This window comes from Carettochelys insculpta, chromosome 3, assembly GCF_033958435.1.
Source record: "Carettochelys insculpta isolate YL-2023 chromosome 3, ASM3395843v1, whole genome shotgun sequence".
NCBI lineage: Eukaryota > Metazoa > Chordata > Testudines > Carettochelyidae > Carettochelys > Carettochelys insculpta.
The window spans coordinates 34677802-34700603 of record NC_134139.1 but is presented as its reverse complement, the minus strand read 5'-3'; the positions used below and the strand labels follow the sequence as shown (position 1 = coordinate 34700603).

General features: G+C 45.0%; 1 protein-coding gene across 1 annotated transcript in view; it reads right to left on the bottom strand.

The window, feature by feature from the left end:
* Positions 1-21332: 21332 nt before the first annotated feature.
* MTA3 (metastasis associated 1 family member 3) overlaps positions 21333-22802 on the bottom strand; it is a 178072-nt gene continuing 176602 nt past the window's right edge. Inside the window, exon 17 of the mRNA XM_074989606.1 lies at positions 21333-22240. Coding sequence (XP_074845707.1) covers positions 22215-22240 — 26 coding nt within the window. The 3' untranslated portion in view covers positions 21333-22214. The remainder of the gene's footprint in view (positions 22241-22802) is intronic.

The window sequence follows — 22802 nt, the reverse complement described above, 5'->3', positions numbered from 1 at the left end:
AACATGGAGTACAGCATATCCTGTGTATCAAGACAGTAACACTTTTTCTCAGCACCTAAGAGTGGCTAAATGAACCAGAGACTTGTCTCGCTCCACAATCAGTTATCCATTTGAATTGGAGTTTTAGTGATTTTGTTGATTACAAAGGCACTAAAGTGACATTAATGGTAAGTTAACCAGGTTCTTCATGTAGGAATTTCCATGTGCCTTATAAATAACAGAGAAAAGTGATACATTAGAAAGGCATATGAAGAACTGACAGCCACATGAGCAACAAATGTAGCCTATGGCTACATCATCTGCCCATTAAACTATCACATAGGTACTTATTCTAACATGTCACACTTTGAGCTGCTTCAAAGATCCACTTCCTCCTGCCAAAAGTGGAATTTCTACAGCCTGTGGCCGAGAAGGGGCATGAGTCATTCCTGGTCAACAGAGTAAGATTTGCTTTAAAAATTCCAATTACATTTTTCCCTCTTGCAGCCTTGTCATTAAAGTTGGGAAGTTTCATATAGTTGGGAAGAGTATTATCCCCAGTTTCCCAGTGAGATCCACTAAAAGAGATCTACAAATATGAGATTATGAGAAAACAGAAAAGCTATTTTAGGTCATTGCATTTATTATTTGTAATACTTTCCTCCCTTTGAGTCCTGAACAGCGGAACTCATGGTAAAATTCACTGGCATCAGAGGAAGAGGGATACCAAAAAATAGTTCCAGTATACTTTTGTACCCCACAAAGCTTTCTTAAATAGTTGCTCTGAAACATACCTAACCTATAACAAATGCAAGAATGAATAGATTTGGATTACCAGCATAACATGGAGTTTCTCCAATCATAAGTAATGTGACTCATTCCAAATGAGGGGTAATAGAATCTTAACTGTACATCCTTGTGTATTCCCTGTATTTGTATTAGAATTGGAGATACATGTCTCCTTGAGCTGGAAGTGACCTCTGGAGGTCATCCAGCCCACTCCCCTGCTCTCTTAGCAGGACCAAGCACCATCCCTGATATCTATTTGCCCCAATCCCTAAATGGCCTCCCTCAAAGATTGAACTCATAACCCTGGGCTTAGCAGGCCAATGCTCAAACCACTGAGCTATCCCTCCCCCAACACCATTGCCCTCTCATCATCCATTCTCACCATTATACACACACCACTATTCTTTTTTCAGTGCCTTGAAAAACCACCAATATCTTATTTTCTAGGCTGCCTCTGGATACGGTTCCACAGCGTCAAACCTTTCTTCTCCAATACCACAGCATTATATTAACAGACATACCATGTACTAGACGCCTAGAACACCATAATAATCAGTTTGCCTTTTCAAACTTAAAAGGGTGGAAAATATAGATCTCCTGGAGACTTACCACTATTGTTCGCGTTGTATGGCTGGGGGGTTCTGAAAAACAACACAATACATTAGCACATTGTCTCTGCACTTTTTAAAAAACACAAGTTCTTTGTATAACTCCAAGATTTCTGAAAGATCTCCAAGCTATTAGTAGCCAATTGGCATGCTGGGCACATTAGAACTGCACAGACTGCAAGAGAACTCAGGCAACGGGCGTGAATGTTATCCTTAGCTGCCCTGACAGTATAAGGCAGATTTGCAGTATATGAATGGTTTGTAATTCTTTCCTTATCGATATGGAAAATAAAGCAATTGTTCATTCCTGAAAATTATTCATCCTCCACCTCGCAAAAGTTGAAACTTGTACTTTCTTTTTTTCCAAGTTTGATTTTGCTGACCGTGCCACGTGATATCATGTAACACATCAAGACAAACCACGCCTCTTAAATATACAGTATACAGCACAACTCTACTGTTCCTGCAATTAAAAAAAAAAAAAGACAAATAATAATAATTAGGAAATGAGATTAACTGTTTCCCACAAATTTTGAAATGGTTTCCAACTTCTCAACTTACCAGAACAAAACAGCAGTCATGTAGCACTTTAAAGACTAACAAAATGATTTATTATTTATTTATTTATCTTTAAAGTCCTACGTGACTGCTGTTTTGTTTGGTTAGAATACAGACTAACATGGCTACCCCTCTGTTACTAAATTTACGAAGTAGGCTGAGAAATGTAATCATTCTATTTCAAGCGCTGAATGCTAATCTCATTCATGCTGGTATAAAGCAGGAATGACCCCACATAATTCAACAGATTTCCAACAGTGTAAACTTGGATCAAAATCAGGCTCAATTGTGGGGCCCATCCTACTCCTGTTAGACTTAATGGGAAGTTTGCTTATGGCTTCAAAGGGAGCCGGCCCATCTTACCTTGCTCTAAACCAGCAGAATCTCCAAAATACAGTTAGGTTGTATTATGCCACAATGCAGAGTGCAAATAAATACTCTCATGCAATTTAGAACTTGAAAAGAATAGATTGTTAGGGTGTCTCTAAAATGAATTAATGACATCACTGGCTCTTGGATTCCTCTGGCTGAAATCTTTGGCTGAATGCAGAGCACCACCACCAAATATCTGAAGCCTGCACAGATCTTGACCGACTGACATCTCACAATTCCACAAGAAAAAATAAATCTTTTCAATCTGTCTGAGACAGGTTCTTTACTAAATTTGTGAGACAGCTCGTAATGATTTAACACGGGTGTCATGATTATCTTTGTGCCAGCCAAACACGAATAATGACTGGGGCCTTGACTCTTCTGATGCTACTCTGAGAGAGGAGAGGCTGCACTCTTTTCCGTAGGACTACATGATGTGAGTGAAGGTGGTGGTAGCCATCCCTGCAAAGCAACTGTTAAGAGTGAGAATTGTGTACATTTCCTTTCATCCTGGAGACAGTTTTCGGCAGTTAGCTTTCTAACAAAACACTGCTAGAGAATGCTGGTTTTAAAAATCATGTCTTTTACAGTTCTGTTAAGGATTCATATCACATGAGTTACACTGGGCCCATCAGAAATAACCTGAAGTTGGAGGAAATGAAGAAACTATGCTGCTCTTAGGTTGCTGGAGATGTTCCGGATATGCCATTGGAAGGAGTATGGGAAAACAGGGATTAATTTGGAACACCAATTTTCAGAGTTCAGTGTACTCACTGCTTGCTGGATGTGCAGAGGGTGGAACCATGACACTACCTTCTCCTTTCCCAGGCTACTGTCTTCCAGGGGAAGCATCTCAGATGCATCCCTGCCATTCCCTTAATGATGACTGTGATTGTAGGGAGCTTTTATGTGGTTCCAGTTGGAGGTAGTTAAAACCTGACTCCTTATTTCCGCCCTGCGTGGCTGCATAAAGCTGGGTCACCATCTTGCCCATAATTTTTACAAAATGGTAAATAATATGGGGTGGGAGAAGATAGCCCATTCCTTAGTATGAGGTGATTTAAACTTTTTTTCTTCTTACAAAAACAATTACTTATAGATCCAGGTTAAGAACAAAGGCTACTTTAAGCCAAATGTCTAATACAGCAGCAAGCACAGTGGTAATAGAGCTCTAACCATTAAGAGCTCTGTAGACAGATATTTTGTTATGTTCAGTAGGATAATTCAACTTTCATTTTCACTTTGAAATGTGGAGACAACAGGACTTTTTGACAGCTGCTTTTTAAGAGACCAGCTATTTATACAGGTTGACTCTCTCTCTAGTTTGGCACCCTGGTGACCGGACTGATGCGGAACACAAAAATTTGCCAAACCCCAGGAGGTGAATATTGTCTAGCAGCATTACCAACACTTCACTGCTTACTGGACTCTTAAAAGATATTTAAGAGTAAATTACATCTAAAAAAACAGCACAGAACACTGAGAGCCTGGACTAGTGGCTGGGACCACGGGAAACTTGGCCACACTCCTGGTAAGTGAACACCCAGCTAACTGAAATCATGCCAGACGATGGATGATGCCAGACCAGAGAGTATTGAACTAAAGAGGTTCAACCTGTACTACAGTAGGGTAAAAAAATCCAGGCTGGCTAGCATTTTCAAAGAAGTCAAAACTGCCTAAATTACACTGCGTGTCAGTGGGATCTCAGTATCCAATTCCCGTCAGCCCCCTTCAGGAGCTCAGTTTCTATAAATAAAAAGCTGTTCCTGCTTTGAAATGGTATTTCATGAGGTCTTTAAAGTATCACCTTTTGACACTATGGTAGTAGTAGTACTTTTTATGCTTTCCATCAGGCCAACTGGTTCTTTTAAAACCGTCATTATGAACTCACTAAAATGCCAAATGTACACAGGACAAGAATAATAGAACAAACTGTACAGAGAAGTAAGAAACATATTCCAATAATGTCAACTCCAAACATTAAAAATATCACAAGTCCGGCCCCAAGGAACATGTGATTGGCTTATTATCATAAGGTTTACAAAAATAAAAAATAAAGAGAGCAAGAGAGAGAGTTTGGGATTCTTCTGATGTGTGCTATGATTTTTGCACCTACAGAGTGCACGTAGAAACTCAGAAAGCTGAGATTGCCTTGCAAAGTTGCAATCAGTGTACTCCAGAAATGGGGCCTTTAAGAAAGCAGCAGGCGCTGCACAATAAAACCATGACTAAATTGGCAACATGGAAAATCCAGGATGGCATTTTGCCTTTTACCGCTGCTTCAACCTTTATGTGCTCTGATGGTAGTTTCTTTCTGAATCCCAAGGCTGGAAATGACTCGAGAGAGGTTACACAGATAGTCTGTTTTGTGAATGGGTCTTAAAGGTTTGCCAAGGGATACCTAGAACAAGGGAGGTGCTCATTTATCAAGGATGTAACTGTACATCTAAATAAATGTAACAATAATCCCAAGGATTTGGCACAAAAATAAAGGGCCTGCCACTCATTCCCACAGAAATCACTGGGAACTAAGTTGTGACTTTGCCACGAGCCTAAACATTATATGGAGCAGTATGCTGTTGCCCTGCCTAAGGAAGACACTGGCCCTAATGGGTTGTAACTGTTCCCATTTGCACTGAGGGGAGATGTATCATGAGACAGCTCTCCACCTGGCATAGTATACCTTCCCCAGTGCAACTGTGATGGTCATGTGAAGCAAAGGTTCCATGCATTCCCCTCCACCAGCATGTCCACTCTCTACTTAGATGTGCAGTGCTATACTGCATGGGATCTTTTCAGGCAGAAAAGGCAAAACAGCACATTTATTAGTAATACATATATAGCAATCAACACTTATATGCATATGCTATATTTTACACACACACACACACACACACACACACACACCATCTTGTTGCTGCTGCCAATAGTTGCTCACCCTTAATTGCACTGGCCAGGTGAATTAGATGGGGGAGTAGTGGAGCTGGTTTTCTGCTGATCCGGATCGATGCTCCAGTGCTGACAAGATGACAGCTGGGAGTCCTCTGCAAGATGCCTGAGATTCATAGTGTCCTCGCTCTCATGCAGGTCAACACCAGTTAGTCATCTCATGCATGTGCATAATCTAAGAGAGCCATTATATGCATATGCATTTAGACATCTGTGGTGCCTTCTTCCAGCTAGTGTCCCACTCACCTTCAAAAAAGACAGGTTACTCACCGTAGTAACGGTGGTTCTTCGAGATGTGTCCCCGTGGGTGCTCCACAATAGGTGTTGGGCTCGCCTGGAGCCGCAGATCGGATCTTCCAAGCAGTTTCTGCCGGACCGCGCATGCGCCGCTCCCTTGCGCGCTCCTGGCCATGTGCGCGATCCGGTCCCCACCAGTTCCTTGACCAACCGCCTCGGATGTTCCTGCAAAACACTAACAGAGATCCGAAGCGGGGAGGATGGGCGGGTAGCGGAGCACCCATGGGGACACATCTCGAAGAACCACCGTTACTACGGTGAGTAACCTGTCTTTCTTCTTTGAGTGTCCCCGTGGGTGCTCCACAATAGGTGACTACCCAGCAGTAACCCAAGATAGGAGGTGGGTAATCGGATTATGCGCACCTTGTCCCCGAGAGGACTGCTGTCGAGAGACGGGTGTCCTCTTGGAATACCCTGTGAAGGGTGTAATGTTTGGCGAAGGTGTCATAGGATGACCAGGTCGCCGCTCTGCAAATGTCTTTTTGCGCAACGCCCTTGAAAAAGGCTGTTGATGCCGCCACCGCCCTAGTGGAATGAGCCCTGGGAGTGGCCAATAAAGGAGTCTTTTTGAGTTCGTAGCACATTTTTATGCAGGATACGATGTGCTTCGAGATTCTCTGCGAAGAGAGACCTTCTCCTTTCGATTTGGGAGCGAGAGAGACTAGGAGTCTATCCGTTTTCCGGAAGGACTTGGTCCTGTCTACATAGAAGGCTAGCGCCCTCCTCACGTCCAGGAGGTGTAGGCGCACCTCTTTGTTAGAGTTATGAGGCTTTGGATAAAAAGAGGGTAAAACAATAGCTTCATTAATGTGAAACTCAGAAGAAACTTTAGGAACAAAGGCTGGATGCAGCCGTATGGTTACCGCCTCCTTGGAAAAAACAGTGCAGGGTGGCGTTGCCATAACTGCCGCAAACTCGCTCACCCTGCAAGCTGACGTAATTGCGAGAAGAAAGGTCGTCTTTATCGTAAGGAGGTGGAGGGAAACCGTGGCCAAGGGCTCGAACGGTGGTCCCGTTGGCGCGTTAAGCACCAGGTCAAAGTTCCACGAAGGTGGAAGCGGTTTCCGAGGGGGGTAGAGGTTTACCAACCCTTTGAGGAACCTGGTAACCATGGGATGGGCGAACACCGTGTGCCCTTCCTCCTCGTGTCTGAACGCCGAAATGGCAGCAAGGTGGACCTTTAACGAGGATAGTGAGAGTCCTCCTCTCTTGAGGTCCAGTAAATACTCTAATATTACAGGTATAGGCACTGAAATGGGGGCCAGCTGTTTGGTAGAACACCAAGCCGTGAAGTGAGTCCATTTCTGCTTGTAGGTCTTCCTGGTGGAAGTCCTCCTGCTACTTTCTAGGACTTGCTGCACTTCCTCTGTGCATGTGCTCTCTAGGGAGCTGAGCCATGGATTAACCACGCTTGTAGTCGCAGGCCTTGGGGGTGCGGATGCACTATGGACCCCTGGGCTTGCGTGAGCAGATCCGGCGCAACCGGAAGAGGCATCGGTGGACGGTCCGACATGCGCAGGAGTAGGGGGAACCATTGCTGTCGATCCCACGTTGGGACTATCAGGATCATTCGGGCTCCTTCCCTCCTGGCTTTCTGCAAGACTTTGTGGATCAGCACTGTGGGAGGAAAAGCGTAAAGCAGGGGGCCCCTCCACGAGATCGTGAACGCGACCCCAGGGACCCCCATCCCAGTCCTGCCCTGGAGCAGAATCGTGGGCACTTCTTGTTGTGTTGAGTGGCAAACAGGTCTATCTGGGGAAAACCCCATGTGTGGAAAATCGGTCGTAGCAGATTGGGACGGATCTGCCACTTGTGCGTGAGTGCAAAACGCCTGCTCAGCTGGTCTGCCTTCACATTGTGAGCACCTGGCAAGTACGAGGCTTTCAAGATTATATTGTTGGCGATGCACCAGTTCCATAACCGGACTGCTTCCGCACATAAGGCACGGGACCGAGCTCCTCCTTGCCGGTTTATATAAAACATGGTGGAGGTATTGTCTGTACTGATCCTGACGACTTTGCCTTCTATATGGTCTCGAAAGTGTCTGCAGGCGTTGAACACTGCTCTGAGCTCCAGTATATTTATGTGCAGTGACTGCTCCGTGGAGGACCACAGCCCTTGAGTCACCTCTTCGCCCATGTGTGCTCCCCACCCTATGAGGGAGGCATCTGTAGTAAGAAAAACCGATATTTGTGGTTGGTGGAAGGGTACCCCTGTTAGCAAGTTCTTGGGGTTTACCCACCATTGCAGGGATTTGTGCACCTCTGCTGTGGGCGACACCACCCTGTGAACGGTGTGTGCTGCCGGTTTGTATACGCTCGCCAGCCAGTGCTGCATGCTGCGCATGTGTAACCTGGCGTTCTGTACTACGAACGTCGCCGCTGCCATGTGGCCCAGCAGCTGTAAGCACGTCAGGACCGGCACCGTAGGGCTGAAGGTGATGACCTGCACGAGGGAGCCGATGGCCCGAAAGCGAGTCTCTGGTAGATATACTCTCGCTGTAATAGAATTTATGTGTGCCCCTATGAACTCTATGTCCTGTGTGGGGTCTATCTTTGATTTTGCCAGATTGATAACCAGGCCGAGCGAAGAGAACATGCCTGCTGTGACGTGTATCATGCGTAGTACCTCCTCCTTCGAGGCCCCTTTGAGTAGGCAGTCGTCCAGATACGGGAATATAAATACCCCGTCTGTGCAGGTAGGCTGACACCACCGCCAAGGTCTTGGTGAAGACTCTGGGGGCCGAGGAGAGGCCAAACAGTAGGACCTTGTACTGAAAATGTTCTTTGCCTACCATGAACTGGAGGAATCGCCGGTGAGCCGGATGGATAGTTATGTGAAAATACGCGTCTTGTAAATCGAGGGCTGCGAACCAATCTCCATCGTCCAGTGCTGTAAGGATGGAGGCGATTGTGATCATCTGAAAGCATTGCTTGCGCAGGTAACAGTTGAGGCCTCGAAGATCTAAGATGGGCCTCCAGCCTCCTGTCTTTTTCTCCGTGAGGAAGTACCTCGAGTAGAACCCTTTTCCTTGCAGTTGCTCCGGCACTCTTTCCACTGCCCCTATGAGCATGAGATGGTCTACCTCCTGCTTGAGCCTCGCTACATGGGAGGCCTCCTGGAGGTGGGGCCTGGGTGGAGGTCGTGGCGGTGGGAGCGACTGGAAGGGGATGGCGTACCCCATGGCTATGATCTCCAGCACCCATTTGTCTGTGGTGATCCTTTGCCACTGGTCGTAGAATGGTCGGAGGCGATGGTGGAACAGCCGCTTCAGATGACCTTGTGCGATGGTAGTGATGGCGCAGCCCTGGATGTGTGTGTCAAACTTGTGGCCTTTGGCCCTGCCCCGAGGACGCACGGCTCTGTTGTGAACGTCGCCTGGGAGTTCTGTACTGCTGGTGCTGTTGATGTCGCCCTTGCTCGTAACCCCTGTGGTACTGGGGACGCTGTTGCTGGTACTGGTACCGTCTTTGTTGAGGGTAGTACTTTTTCTTTCTGTATGGAGGGGTGTAAATCCCCAGGGTCCTAAGTGTGGCTCTTGAATCTTTACTGGAATGAAGGACCGAGTCAGCTGATTCAGCAAACAGCTTCTGCGAGTCGAAGGGAAGATCGACGATCTTTGCCTGCAGATCCCTCGGTATACCCGAAGTCTGGAGCCAGGACTCCCTTCGCATCACCACTGCCGTAGCTGTGGAACGTGCTGCTGTGTCCGCAACATCCAGGACGATCTGAACTCCTGTCCTCGAGGCCGGGTAGCCTTCTTGCACGATGGCCTTGAGCACCGGTTTCTTGTCCTCTGGAAGCGAGTCCATGAGGGAGGTTAACCTAGTGTAGTTGTCGAAATTATGGTTCACTAAATGCGCTGCGTAATTTGCCATTCGCAACAGTAGAGTGGAGGAGGAGTAGACCTTTCTGCCAAACATCTCTAGCTTCTTGGCATCTTTGTCTGTTCCCCCTGTCCTGAATTGAGATGTCTTTGATCTTTGTTGCGACGACTCCACCACCAAGGAATTTGGTTGTGGGGGGCTGAACAGGAACTCCATGCCCTTCGCCGGCACGAAGTATTTCTTATCCGCTCTCTTGTGGACAGGCGGAATAGTCGCAGGGGTCTGCCATATCATAGTGGCGGACTCCAAGATTGCTTCATCAAGCGGTATTGCTATTTTGGAGGAGGACGGAGGTCTCAGATTTTTGAGGAGCTTATGGTGTCTCTCTTGCACCTCTGCTGTCTGGATGCCTTGCGTGAAGGCCACCCTCTTAAACAGCTCTTGAAACTGTTTGAGATCATCCAGAGGATGGACGTCCCCCGGGGCCGTAGCCTCGTCCGGGGAGGAGAGCGAGGAACCACTGGGGTACGCCTCTCTGGACCCTTCCGGTTCCTGTTGGTGATGGCACACCCTCTCGCTAGAGGCTTGCGAGGGAAAATCTCGGGGTTCCATAACCAGTCCCCCCGAGATACTTGAGTCTCTGTCCCCGTTCGCGATTGCCCTCGGGGATACGAGATCGTCTGTGGGGATCTTTCCCTGGTAGATTGCCGGTGGTGTCTATGCCCCGCGTGATAGGGGCGACCATGGCAGTATAGGCACTGTTCTTGGGAAGGTGACCTAGACCACTCCCTTGGTGCATACCCTCTGCGTCTGGGGGAGCGAGATCGTCGAGAGATCTGGGACACTGGAGAGAGCGATTTTGGATAGTATTCCAGCGGCTCAAACCCCAGGAAGGGTGAAGGTGGTCCCAGCCAGGGCAAGGCTGGTTGTAAAAATGGAGACGGGGGCTCCGGGTAGGCTAGAGGGGACCCCTGCCTTCTGGTTGGAGTCTGCAGCATAAGCGGAGGGCTGAAAGAAAGCAACTCCGCAGCCCTGTCTGGAGAGGGGCTGTGGTGCCTCGTTTTGTGTGCAGCCTTCCCCCTCCCTTGAGGAGGTAACTCCGCCCCCTGGCGTGTAGGGGATCTCTGCCCCGTCCGCGCCGTGCTCGGCACGCTCATGGGCGGTGCTGCACGGGCGGTGTCCTCCGGTGCCTGCAGGCTGCGTGCCTGCGCGCTCTGCACCGCCGGTTCCCCGGGGGTCGGTGCCGCTGCTTGTGGTGCCGCCGGTACCGGCGCTTTTTTAGCCGCCGCCCTGCCTGCGGTGTGGGGCGGCTGTTTGATTATCAGAGGCTGAGCCGCTTCCATGTGGCTCTCCGTGCCGCCGCCAATCAGCTGTTGCTGCGGCTGGGGGCTGCGCGCTCCTCCCGTCCCGCTCGCTGTTGCTGCCGGCAGGGATCGGGCTGGGAAGGCTTTCCTCCGTTTTTGCGCTGATGGGGTGAAGGAGGCGGCTTTCCTTTTATGGGCCCCGGAGGGTCACTCCTGCTGCGGCCGCTCCGGCACGTCTGGCTGGAGGGCCTTGTCGAAGAGCAGCATTTTAAGCCGCATCTCCCTGTCCTTCCTTGCTCTGGCTGTTAGTTTTGCACAGAAGGAGCATTTCTGTGTGACATGGGACTCCCCCAGGCACCTTATGCATAGACTGTGCCCATCAGACGCTGGCATTGCCTCTCGGCAGGACTCACATTTCTTAAATCCTGAAGAGGACATTGTTGGTGAGTCTTTCAGTTGTTAACGGGTACTTAGCACCTTCTCTGTGCTGTTTTTCCCCTTCTCCGATGGCCTGCCACGGCAGGAGGGCTGATGGCCCTAGGCTCCTGGCCTCCGGTGTTCCGCTTGTTACTGGGACTGGACTGAATGCCGTCCCGCTTGTTTTTTTTTTTTTTGTTTGTTTTTTTGAAAAATAACAACTGGCTAACTTGTAGTAGCCTAAGAACTTGAAAACTTTAAAGAAAAAACAGTTAAAACCATTGAATACGCTAACTTGGCCTTAGCCTAGGTCGGATTCCGTCTGCAGCCGACAGCGGTTAAGAGGAACTGGCGGGGACCTGATCGCGCACGTGGCCAGGAGCGCGCAAGGGAGCGGCGCGCGCCGGCGCATGCGCAGTCCGGCAGAAACTGCTTGGAAGATCCAATCTGCGGCGCCGGGCGAGCCCGACACCTATTGTGGAGCACCCACGGGGACACTCGAAGAAGAAGCTCTTGTTTCCAAAAGCAGACGCTTGCTGGTGACTTCGAAGGCATACATATGTCCAGTCGTCTTACAATGGGCCCACTTCAGAGGCCCCATTGTTCTTCTCCTTGGTCTTGGATCTGGCTTCCATCCCTTCTCCAACCCTTGCAAGTACTGGAGATGCTTGCCTTCCACGCCTTCTCAATTCACACGCCTTATCGATTCACACCACGTTCACTCAATCAATTAAGCAAACCAAAAATAAAGGATACAAAGACATTTTCTTTACCTTACTCCTTTCTAGGAACTATTCTACAAGATACAAAATTCCTATGCGAAAAGACTTAATACAAAGTTCCTTTGTTCTATATGAAATGATACAAAATTTTTATTAAAAAGGACTTAATGCAATGATATATAAAAGGACTTGATACCATATGAAAACCTCCAATGAAAAAATGGGCAAAACAAAGATGTATCTACAGCAGGAAGGGGAGCAACGGCTCGGCATTGCCCCTAACTCTCCTCCAGACTATTATCCATGACATGTGGAGTCAATGCTGAGGAATAAGGAGGTCACAGTCTTGCCCATGACAATAAATTACTGTTTGGAAAGCCTAATAAGAGGGCCTAGGTGTAACTCAAGTTTTGCTATTGACTTTAGCCAGGGACAGTGTAATGGGGTGCAAAGACCTGTCCCTGGATTGGCAGGGAAAGATTTAATTTCTTCTCTGAGCATGCCTGCAGCTGTCAGGAGCTGGTAGGGCTCACTTGATGGCAAAACAAAAGTAGCATCTGCTTCAAAAGAGGCGGTTCCCGCATAGTAGAAGATGTGCAAATATGGGGAAGCAAGGCCTGCAGTAAAATTCAGGGAAGAGCAAAACTTTTATAGCATCATCCAGGACAGACAGTCACGGAGGGCGACAATTGTTTATATGGGGAAACCTGCTGAGCAGGAATGGAACATTTTGTGTTGTAATAAACCAAGGGGATAAACGTTATTTGAAACAGGAAAGAGGAGTGTGTTCAATGGAAAAATCAGATAGCAAGCTGAAGACTGGACACAAAACCAGTGCAACGGGGTAAAGCAGCTCTCCCACAGACAGTTTCAGAATCACACAGAAGTTTGTGATGTTCTAGTTGAGAAGGAACAGAACTCCCCAAAAACCCCACGGACAAAAACTGGTTAGCTTCAAACAAACTGTATCTGTGAATCAGGGGGAAACAGGGCAGCAGCAGCGCTAGGGGATAGAGAGAAATGGCAACACCTTTTCCTTCAAAGCACTGCTTTTCTCCATCCCGTGTGTGACCATCCACTGCTCCTCCTGAGTCCTGGTAATGGGGCAACTGCCCCACTCTGACAAGAAAAGAGTTAAACTCAGCTCTGGGAGAGGGCTGAGGCTGAAAAAGCCAGCAGCTGAGGCAACTAGCTGCCAATTAAAGCTGTGGCTAATTACAGCCCACATGGAGCTTTATAAATCGAGGCTCCTTGAGAGGAAGAGAGAAAAAAAACTCTTGCTCCAGTTGTGGAGCAGGAGGGCCCTAGCTTCCAAGGAAGCTATAGGGGCTTCCTAACACAGAGTAGGGCTGGGGAAAAGGTGGACAGAGCTGAGGGAGCTCTGGCCAGGCAAGCCTGAGGGTGCAGGTTGAATCTCTCTAGTCTGACACCCTCAGTGCCTGACTGGTGCCACACTAGAGAATTTGCTGGACCACAGGAGCTCAATATTGTCTAGCAGCATTACAAACACTTCCACTGCTTGCTGGACTCTTAGAAGATATTTAGGGGTAAATCAGAGCTAAACAGCAGCACAGAGCACTGAGAACCAGGACTGACAGCTGTAAACAAACTTTATGGGACCACAGGGAACTTGTCCAGACCCACAATAAGTGGTCATCTGGCTCACTAAAAACCCATGCCAGATTACGGATCTTGCCAGAGGAGAGAGTGCCAGAGTAGAGCGGTTCAACCTCTACTACGGCTTCAGAGAGACAGCCAGGGAAGCAGAAGGCAGCAGGTCCAACCCCTCGTCAATGGTGAGTGGCCATTTCAGCCTGTAATTTGCCCCTGAGGTAAGGGTCAAGATGATGACTGGCAGTTCGCCATTGAGGCAAGGGAGATATCGGGGTTCAGGATTCCCTGTGAGGGAAGGTCCCAAGAGAGAGCGTGGGGCACTGCACCAGGGCAGTAGCCTGAGGAAGGGCACCATGGTCTTGGAAGGATGCGGGTGCTAACGTAGTTGATGCAGAACAAGCATGTAACAGTGGGCAAAACACCAGTCAGAAGAAGGTGCTCCAGCAGCTGGAAGAGTTAATTGTTAAGGCACCAGCAGGAGGCACTGTGACAATCAGTCTTGTGCCCCCATTAACTGTCCTCCTACTGAGTCCTCTTGCGCATGTTCTCCACCACCCATGCCTCCTGTGCCATGAGCTTGATATTCCAAGAGAATAAAATTGTTAAATTTAGACTCAGACTAGCCATGGAGACCGCATAGACAGCAGCAGTATAAGTTTCAAGATACAGTATTCTGCAGACATGCCTCAACCATGACATGGATAAACCATCCCCTGTAGTTGGAGAATCACCTATTTAAAAGCCCTATGATACAATTTTCATAAGTGTTGGAATAACTTGTGCTCCATTCTCAGAAGGGACTTAGGAACCTAAATAACTTTTGAACATAGGCTCCTAATTGACATGAAAATGGGACTTGGGTTCCTAAGTCACTTAGGATAAATTCACCCTTGGCTTCTTTGCTGATTTGGCTGTTAATTACTGCCAGAAGATGGTGGTTTTGTGATGTGGACACTTCCCTGATACGCACTGGACTGGAAAATCGCCAATTCAGTTTATATAGACTCCAAAAAGCAATCCAACATAGAGATAAAAATTTTAATCATGATTCTTCCAGGCTAGACTCAAATTGGTAATCTAAAGATGGAAAAGCCCATAAATCTATTGCCTGTATCCTGACACCTTAATATATTCTACCCTATCATCTATCAAAAGAGTGACACACCCTAGAGGTGAGAGCACAGCTGCATGCTCCAATTATATTTACCAATTATGATTATTCTCTATTATTATATGGTTTAGATTTATTGTTTTGGCTTCCAGAACACTGGGAGCTTAACAAGAACACATAAAAGAGGTTGTCTCTTCTCTCTTTGAAATTCTGCTGAATTGTTCATTCATGTCAGTTTCAGGGTCTTTTTAGAGGAACAAAATGACTGAGGCAATATCTTGGAAATATACTTGAGGAAGAGCACTGCGTAGCTCAGACGGTTGCCTCTCTCACCACAGCTACATCTACATGAGAGACTTTTCCCAGCAAAACTGGGCTTTTGTTGGAAAAACCCCTGGAGCACCAACACGCAAAATATGCGCTTTGTCGACAGTTTGTTGACAAAACCTGGCACATCTGCCGGCAGCGTTATGCCTGAATGGGGAGAGGTGTAACGCCTCTCTCAACAGCGTTCTGTTAACAAAATAGTCATGTATATGCTCCAGGGCCCTTTTGTTGACAGACTCTGGTTCACCGGGCAGCCCTGTTTGCAGAGCTCCCAGTCAGCTGTTCTGTCAAGAGAGTGCCAGATAGTCTGTCTGCTCTCTGTTAAAAAAGTGGATTGCTCTTTCGATCTGCTTTTTTGTGTCAATGCAATCTGACAGGAATTTTGCTGGGAAATACCTTCCAACAGTGACTTCTGTTGACAGAGGCGTCTCTTGTAGACGTAGCCCAACAGAATTTGATCCAATAAAATATGTTAGTTCACTGACCTTGTCTTTCTGTTAATTCATACCCACTTAACAGTTAAAGAGGCATTATAATGCATTTAGTTAAATAACACTCCCTTCACTCAGATATCATATTGGAAGGAATGTACCTGCCTCTTATTTAGAGATGTGCAGTTTTCTGTAGGGTTTTACATGTATAACAGGGGATTTCAGTACTCTTCTGCTACCTGAGATAAATCAGATCCATCCATTCAGTTGAATCAACAACCAAGCATCTTATAAAAGGAAGATTTAAACTAGGAAGGACTGATCTTTGTACTATACTGAAAAGAACACCGGCAACAGGGAATACATGTGCATGCAGCTGGCCTGTTTCTCCTGCCTAGGGAAAATATGCTGACGCAGGCCATCAAAACAGTTTTAAACCCTCTTTGTTGGGTGGTTTGTCCCTGTCTAGTATTCAAATAAAACCAGACACGGTTTTGTTTAGTGTTGGAGTGGCAATGCCATTTTGAAGAGCGTACTGCTGTGCTCTCCCATGATGACCTTGTACACATGGTAAGTATGAGGTCATGCCAGTGGAGGGGAAGCAGCATCGTGCATACGGTGTGATCTGTGCACCAGCACTGTGAAGACATGGTGGCAGTGGCAAGGGCTTGCCAGCAAGGGTGAGCCCAGGCCATTCTCAGAAGTACCAGAATGTCTGATATTCTGTGTGAGTGGCCACCTTAGCCCGGCTCTGAATCTGCTTGAGATTCTTCTCAGGTCATCAGCTGTATTTCTTCCAAATAACAGCAACTCAGCGTATGGATTGTTCACCCAACCCCGAGTCAGTTCTTCATAGGCTCCTTCCCTACCAGCCATTTGCCTGAGAGTCACTTGCTGCAGGACATACCAGAAGAGCACCTGGTTTCTGCAGTTCTTCGTAACTGATCCAGGGGCATGCTGCTAAAGCTGCTCTGTTTCTGGCTTCTCTCTATGCCAACTGACCTAAGCCTTCACAGAAGTCAGATGCAGAGTCATTAGGGAATCCCATGATGCTATGCAAACTTCCAGGCCACAACCTGTTATCAGGACTTCCACTCAGAACTGGGCTAACTAAACAGCCCCAACCTTTTAAAACACAAAAAGAAACCAGGATATGAATCTCTGTCCCCGTTTGGTCTGTGATTTACAACTAGCTCTGTGTGCGCATAAACTCATCCTGATACCAGAACTGCACATTTCATTCGCAGCAGACAAGAATAATATCTTGTTACAGATGTGACTTCAGCACTGCCAACAAATTATGAATAAAATTGTTTTATTTTTATGTTAAAATACCAGAGACATAAATGAGAGCTGCCATGTTTCCTGGTGTATTCTAATTCTTTTCAGAGATGCATAACTTTGACACCACAGATCTGAAAACAAGCTGTACACCAAAGTGCTGCTTCACTAGAATAAACTGGTCTCGAAAATAGAGTGATAAATCAAATTATCTGGCACTATGTACATACAAAACAAAGGCTATGTAATCAGAGATGTAAAACCATCCAATGTTAAATGGGTGGGGTGTGGGTCTTCTGATAACGAATGAAGTCAGCTAAAGAATGGTTTCAAATCTTACATAATTTCCATAAAACTACTGCCTTCAAACAAGTTATCCACAATTTCTTCACAATTGTCAAAACAACTGGGACAAAATGTGCATCTCCATAACAATTTTCTGGTTCTTTCCCAAATTAACATTGTTCTGATCACTAGAGTGTGGATTCAAGAAGAAAAATCGCATACAATTTTCTTCAGAATCATAGATTCTGGAAGATTATTTAAGAATGATAATTTAGACCCGCCACAAAAACTTGTGATCTTATTAACATCTACATAACATCAGAAAGAACCAAATGGTCCACTAATATTAGAACGAAAAAACAAGTCTGGTTGTTCCTGGAGCAGAGAAGTTCAATCCAAGTAGCACAGCCCCAGAGTGCGATTCTGCATAAGACCTTCCACTGATTATGTAAACGTCTTCCTAAGAAATGAAGACAAAGAGAATCTAAAACCATTTCATTTATTGTTTCTTTTTTAGGCTTGTTCTATACTAGGAATTTACATTTGTATTAACAAAGTAGTCAGGGATGACTTAAAGATCAGTGTGGATAGCACTGTTGACGGGAGGTCTTCTCCCATTAACATACCTCCTGTCTCTTGAAGAAGTGGAGAACTTTTGCCAGTAAGAGAAACTCTTATGTCAGTGTAGGTAACATCTTTGCTAAGTACTACAGCACCCAGCTGCACCAGTGTGGACAAGCCCATTCTCCTTTACAATAAGAACTGTATGAATATTTCTATTTCTAGAAAACTAAACATTACACCTTGTTAATCTGTAGAGCAGAACAGGGAGTGCTCTTCAGTTCTACGTTTAAAATATTACACCAAGCTGTCAACCATATTGACAGGAATAAATTTGACTTTGTAAGGGGCACATCTAAATCTATAAATATTATGGCATCTGTTACAAATTGTATTAGCAACAATCATAAGAAAAGCACATACACAAACAGAATGTGATGTCACAGCATCACCTATGGAATACTGGATTGAATTAATTCAGCACCAGAAGAGACTCCCCACTTACATAGGAAAGTAGTCTTATTTTTAGCAAGTAATGATTTAGTTAAGAACTAATTAATAGCAAACGTCGTTAGGAGACATACTTCAACCCCCTGGACAACATAATCACCTAGGAAAGGACAGCAAGCAGGAACTCCAGAACTGGAACCCAGAAAACAAGATAACCCAAAAGTAATGTGCAAATAAGACAACTGTCTAACAACTGAACTTACATGTCCTAGAACTTTATTTCCTGAAAGCCATTCCAATTGAAAGTAGAGCTATTCCAGGAATGAGTTTCTGGTTATCAGTACTTTGTTGTGGCAAATAAATTGGTTGTAGTGTTTATTACTGTATACTGGGAGAAATTCTTTATAATTATATAAAGAATTCAGATATATAATTCAGATATAAAGCTAAGCAGAATAATGTAACATAATACAATTTATTTTTATTAAGATTAATTCTCTCAGTAGTAGAAATATAATTATAATTTCAGTATAAACCAAATTTTTGCTGCCATATGTCACCATCACTTTACATCTAGAAAGCCCATCATCCATCCGATTCTCTTTTGATCTATGGTGATCAATCTGCAAGCATCACATCTGCAACATAAAATAATATTTACAGTTCACATATTTGCATTTCATGTCACAGACCTGCATTACAAAAACAACATTTCCAGTTTCTAATTGAGAATGAGACATGTCAATCTGACAAGTGCCTAACTTTGCCCTGTAGTAGCAGTACTTTTGCCTTTAGATGGATGGAATGAAGGCTCGACAAACCACAACACAATACATGTATCTAGTTTACTCTACCACTAATTCAATGGCATAATTCAAGTCCTATCACTTCTGGGTCCTGGGTGAAGGCCCATCAGGGGAAGGCAGGTCCTAGCCTCATCCCTTCTGCACAAGGCCCTAGCCCCACTAACTTGCCTCCTGCCCACCCCCCGCCATGTGACGCCAAGCCCCAGCCCTGACTCCAGGTCCAGAACATCCCCAGACCCCTTAGTGTCCCCATTCTAGAGAGTAGCATGGCCCTACTCTTCTTGGCTGGCCCCAGTGCCTAGTGGCAGGAGGCCTGGACTGCCATGCCCTGGCCACCGCCCCCCTCAGGTGGTGGGAGAGTTGTGCTGTGGGCCAGCAATAGCTCTCCTCTGGTGGCTGGGCTGCTGCGTGGCCATGCTGTGGCCTTCTCCAGGTGGCTGGTGAACTAGGCAGTTTTGGCAAGGCAGTGCCTTCCCTTGCCTATGTTTGCCACCATCCATGATGCCACTGCTGGTATTTAATTCAGAAAGCAGGGAATATCTTAGAGGTCCCCAAACAAATTTTTTCTAATGCAAGCCACAAGGAAGCATATAGGTGAGTATCCTTCTCATTGGCAGGTGTATTAACATTATTAATAGAGAATGTAAGAATGTACAAAAATACCTTCCATTCCAAAAACATAAAATAAATACCTGAAAGACAGACTGGCTAAAACAAAGAGCGACAGCAACCACCATTAAACTCAAATTAAAGTAATATTCTAGAACAATGCTAGAGAACAGGGCTGCTGCAAGAATTTGCAGGGGGGCGAGGACGTGGAGAGCCACTGAACCAAACCAGAAACCATATATAACAGAAACCACTTCAAGCAAGAGGGTGTCACAACACCCACAAGTCCAGCACCTTAATTACTTAAGGGTAATTCACACTGCTACTGGTTTGCAACATCTAATCCCTTGTCCTCATTCTTGTGCCTACACATCCCTGAAAACCAACTCATTGTTTAATTTAATCTCCTGAGAATATACTCTGTATTGGTAGCATTCTTAAAACACAAAAGTCAGCAAAGACAAGATTCTTCTGATAATCCTACTACCCTGTAAATTCTGTATGTAAATAACTGACAGCTATAAACTATTAGACACAGGGAAAAGTTGGCTGCATATACAATGCAAACCACCTACATCCTTGCATTAACTAGTCTGAAATTGTGAGTATTACAAGTGTTCACAAAAAATCCTTGTTTCTAACAAAAATTAATTTTTCACTTCTAAGATTCGGTAATTGTCAGAAGCTGATGTCTAATGGGAAAATCTGGAAAAGCACTTTATATTTATAGCTCTTCAGTTCTGTTTGGCTTTATTAACGAATTTTAAAACTTTTTAGACTGTTTGGAATATTTGGGGCAGGGACAGTTGTTTGTCTTTGTAGCAAGTCTTTCATAATGTGAAGTAACTGGGAAGTCCACCTCTAAACCAACTTTAATTTAGATATTTCACTGGAAAAATATTGGAAGTTTTACACCTGCTCTTGATATGCTTGATGGTTTTTCCAGAATGTTCAGAGCAAAATGTGCAAGCAACACTGAAACTTCTTTGTCAGCTGCTGGAACTTGATGGGAAGTGGACAGAGACAATAATGTACTTAGCATACGGCAAAGTAGGTCCTTGTTTTGTTGAACTTGGTCACCATGGGAAACCTTTACAGAAAGAACTGTCTGGAAATCAACATGTTGCAGATACAGACCTGGAACAACCTGTGGTATTTGTCCCTCACTAAAGCGACAGGAAAAACAAACAAAACCAACCAACCAAACAACAACAACAACAAAACCCAACCACCTGTGTGGAAAACCAGCATAATTTAAAGGCAGTCTCTCAACCTTTTCACACTAGCGCACCCTTTCAGGAAGCTGACTTATCTTGACTAGGCTCAAGTTACTCCTTACTTTAAATCACTTTTTACAAAATCAGATGTGAAAACACAAAAGTGCTGACTTTCTCATTTTCACCATCTAATTATAAAATAAATCCATTGGAATATAAATACTGTGCTTATATTCCAGTGTCTAGTACATCCAGCACTACAAACACATCGCTGAATGAAATTTTAGTTTGTACTGAATTCACTAGGGTTTTTTATGAAAAAGTAGGCAAATATCTAGATGTGTTGATGTACCTCCTGATGGACTGCTGCATCCTTCCTGGGATACATGTCGCCCTGGTTGAGAACCACTGAATTAAACGCTCCATTTTGCCCAGACTAAGGCCATAAATAGCTTCATATGGTGTGTAATTTGTTTTTTTAAAACAGTGGAACAGCTTCATTACTTAAATTACAATGGATATCCTAATTCCAAGAGCTCTGTTTTCTCCTCTCCACACACACACATTCACACTAGGAGATGTGTATTTATAACGAAAAGAAACATCCCCAGACAAGTTGACTTCTAGCTAGGCATGTGGCAGAGGCAATGAATATGGAAAGATTTGAAGAGGAGAAACTAGCTAAAGAGAACGTGACATACAAGTTCTGTTTCACACTTTTGAGGGAAGATTGGTGCCAAAAGGGAAGTTAATCACAGGCAGGCTTACTGTCAGTTCTCCTGTGAAATTAATGACAAAAATGATGTTGTGGGGTTCCTTGTTTATTGAGTACAAATAATTTACATATCAAATGTGCCCAGTTGACAGGTTAAAAAAAATGTTGGTAGTAACTAAAGTAGAACACCACAAAGTTCATAAGCCAATAAAATATTCATATCAACAGTAATGCATACACTAGCAAATTAAGCTTCAAATAAGTAATTTTACACAGTCACTCCTGATACACATTCTGCAGGAGATAATGCCATCTTGGGAGTATGTTGAAATCCTTACTGAGAAACAAAACAGAGTCTGGTAGAAAGATTTCTGGAAACAAAAAACAGATATTGCACCACAGATATAAAACACTAGTACATTTCTAAACAATAAATTCAACTGTACTGTGAAAAAAACCTTTCCTGTCTACATATTTTCATATATGATTATATATCCGATATGAGTCAGGTTGAAGCAGATACATGCAACTTTTATTGTTTCTCCATGAAGCAAGACAGACTCAGGCAAGAAAGACTCTAATCTCTCAATACTTGGCCAGTTGGAGATAGTGTTTACATTTTCCTGTGGTTGGCATATCACATTTCAAGCTCCCAACAGAAAAAGTGGAGCAATGAAAGGACTGTTTCTTACCCAGACTAGTCTTATAGCTGAATAATCAATGTTACGGAGGCTGGGGTGAACATGGGGGTCGAGAGAGAGAGATTAGACTGTCATCAAAACCTGGAATTAGACTGTTTGGAGGTTTGTCCTTTTCTTGTTTTGTCATCTGCTCATGGTCACCTCCCCACCTGGCTGTACTTGGGGTCCTAGTCAAATGCAGCAGGAAATAACTTAGTATTGTCCTTATTCTCAGCATACACCTTAATATTTGTTCCTCCAGGAGCTGAGGCAACTCTTGATGGGGAGAAAGGAAAGAGGACATCTCAGTCTGAAACACAGCATGAACGTTCTGGAAAAGGGAGAGAGAATTAGGGTCAGGATTGGTGGTTAAACTCTGCTGTGGTCTGGAAAAATGGCATTGCCATTTTCGCTCTCTACTCATAAGCCAAGATAGTGATGCAAAGTTCATCAGGAACAAAGTGATATGCTTGGTTTGTTAGCTGCCATTAACATCCCAGATGTCCCAGGGACACTCTGGCTCTGTTCCTTGTCAAAGTGGAGAAGTTCCTGCCAGAAGATGGGGGAAAATGCAAAAAACTTTGTTAAAAATCCATACAAATAATTAGCGGTAATCACTAAACCATCACTACTATGAAAGTTTACACAGCCTACAGAGAACTCTTGCTTTTGTTCACAGTTGAGAAACTGGTGGGCAAAGTGATTGCTAAAAGGGACTTGGAATCCTGTAGCATGAAGAGAAATCATGGTTAGATTCAAAGTATTTACCTGTAGGGAGGGAGACTTGGGAGAGGACAGTCACCAGTCTTGTTACACACCTGTATCTTCTAGGCATCTTCCCCATTTCATTGATTAGGATCAGCAAAGAGTATTGCAGACCTTATGGATTTCTG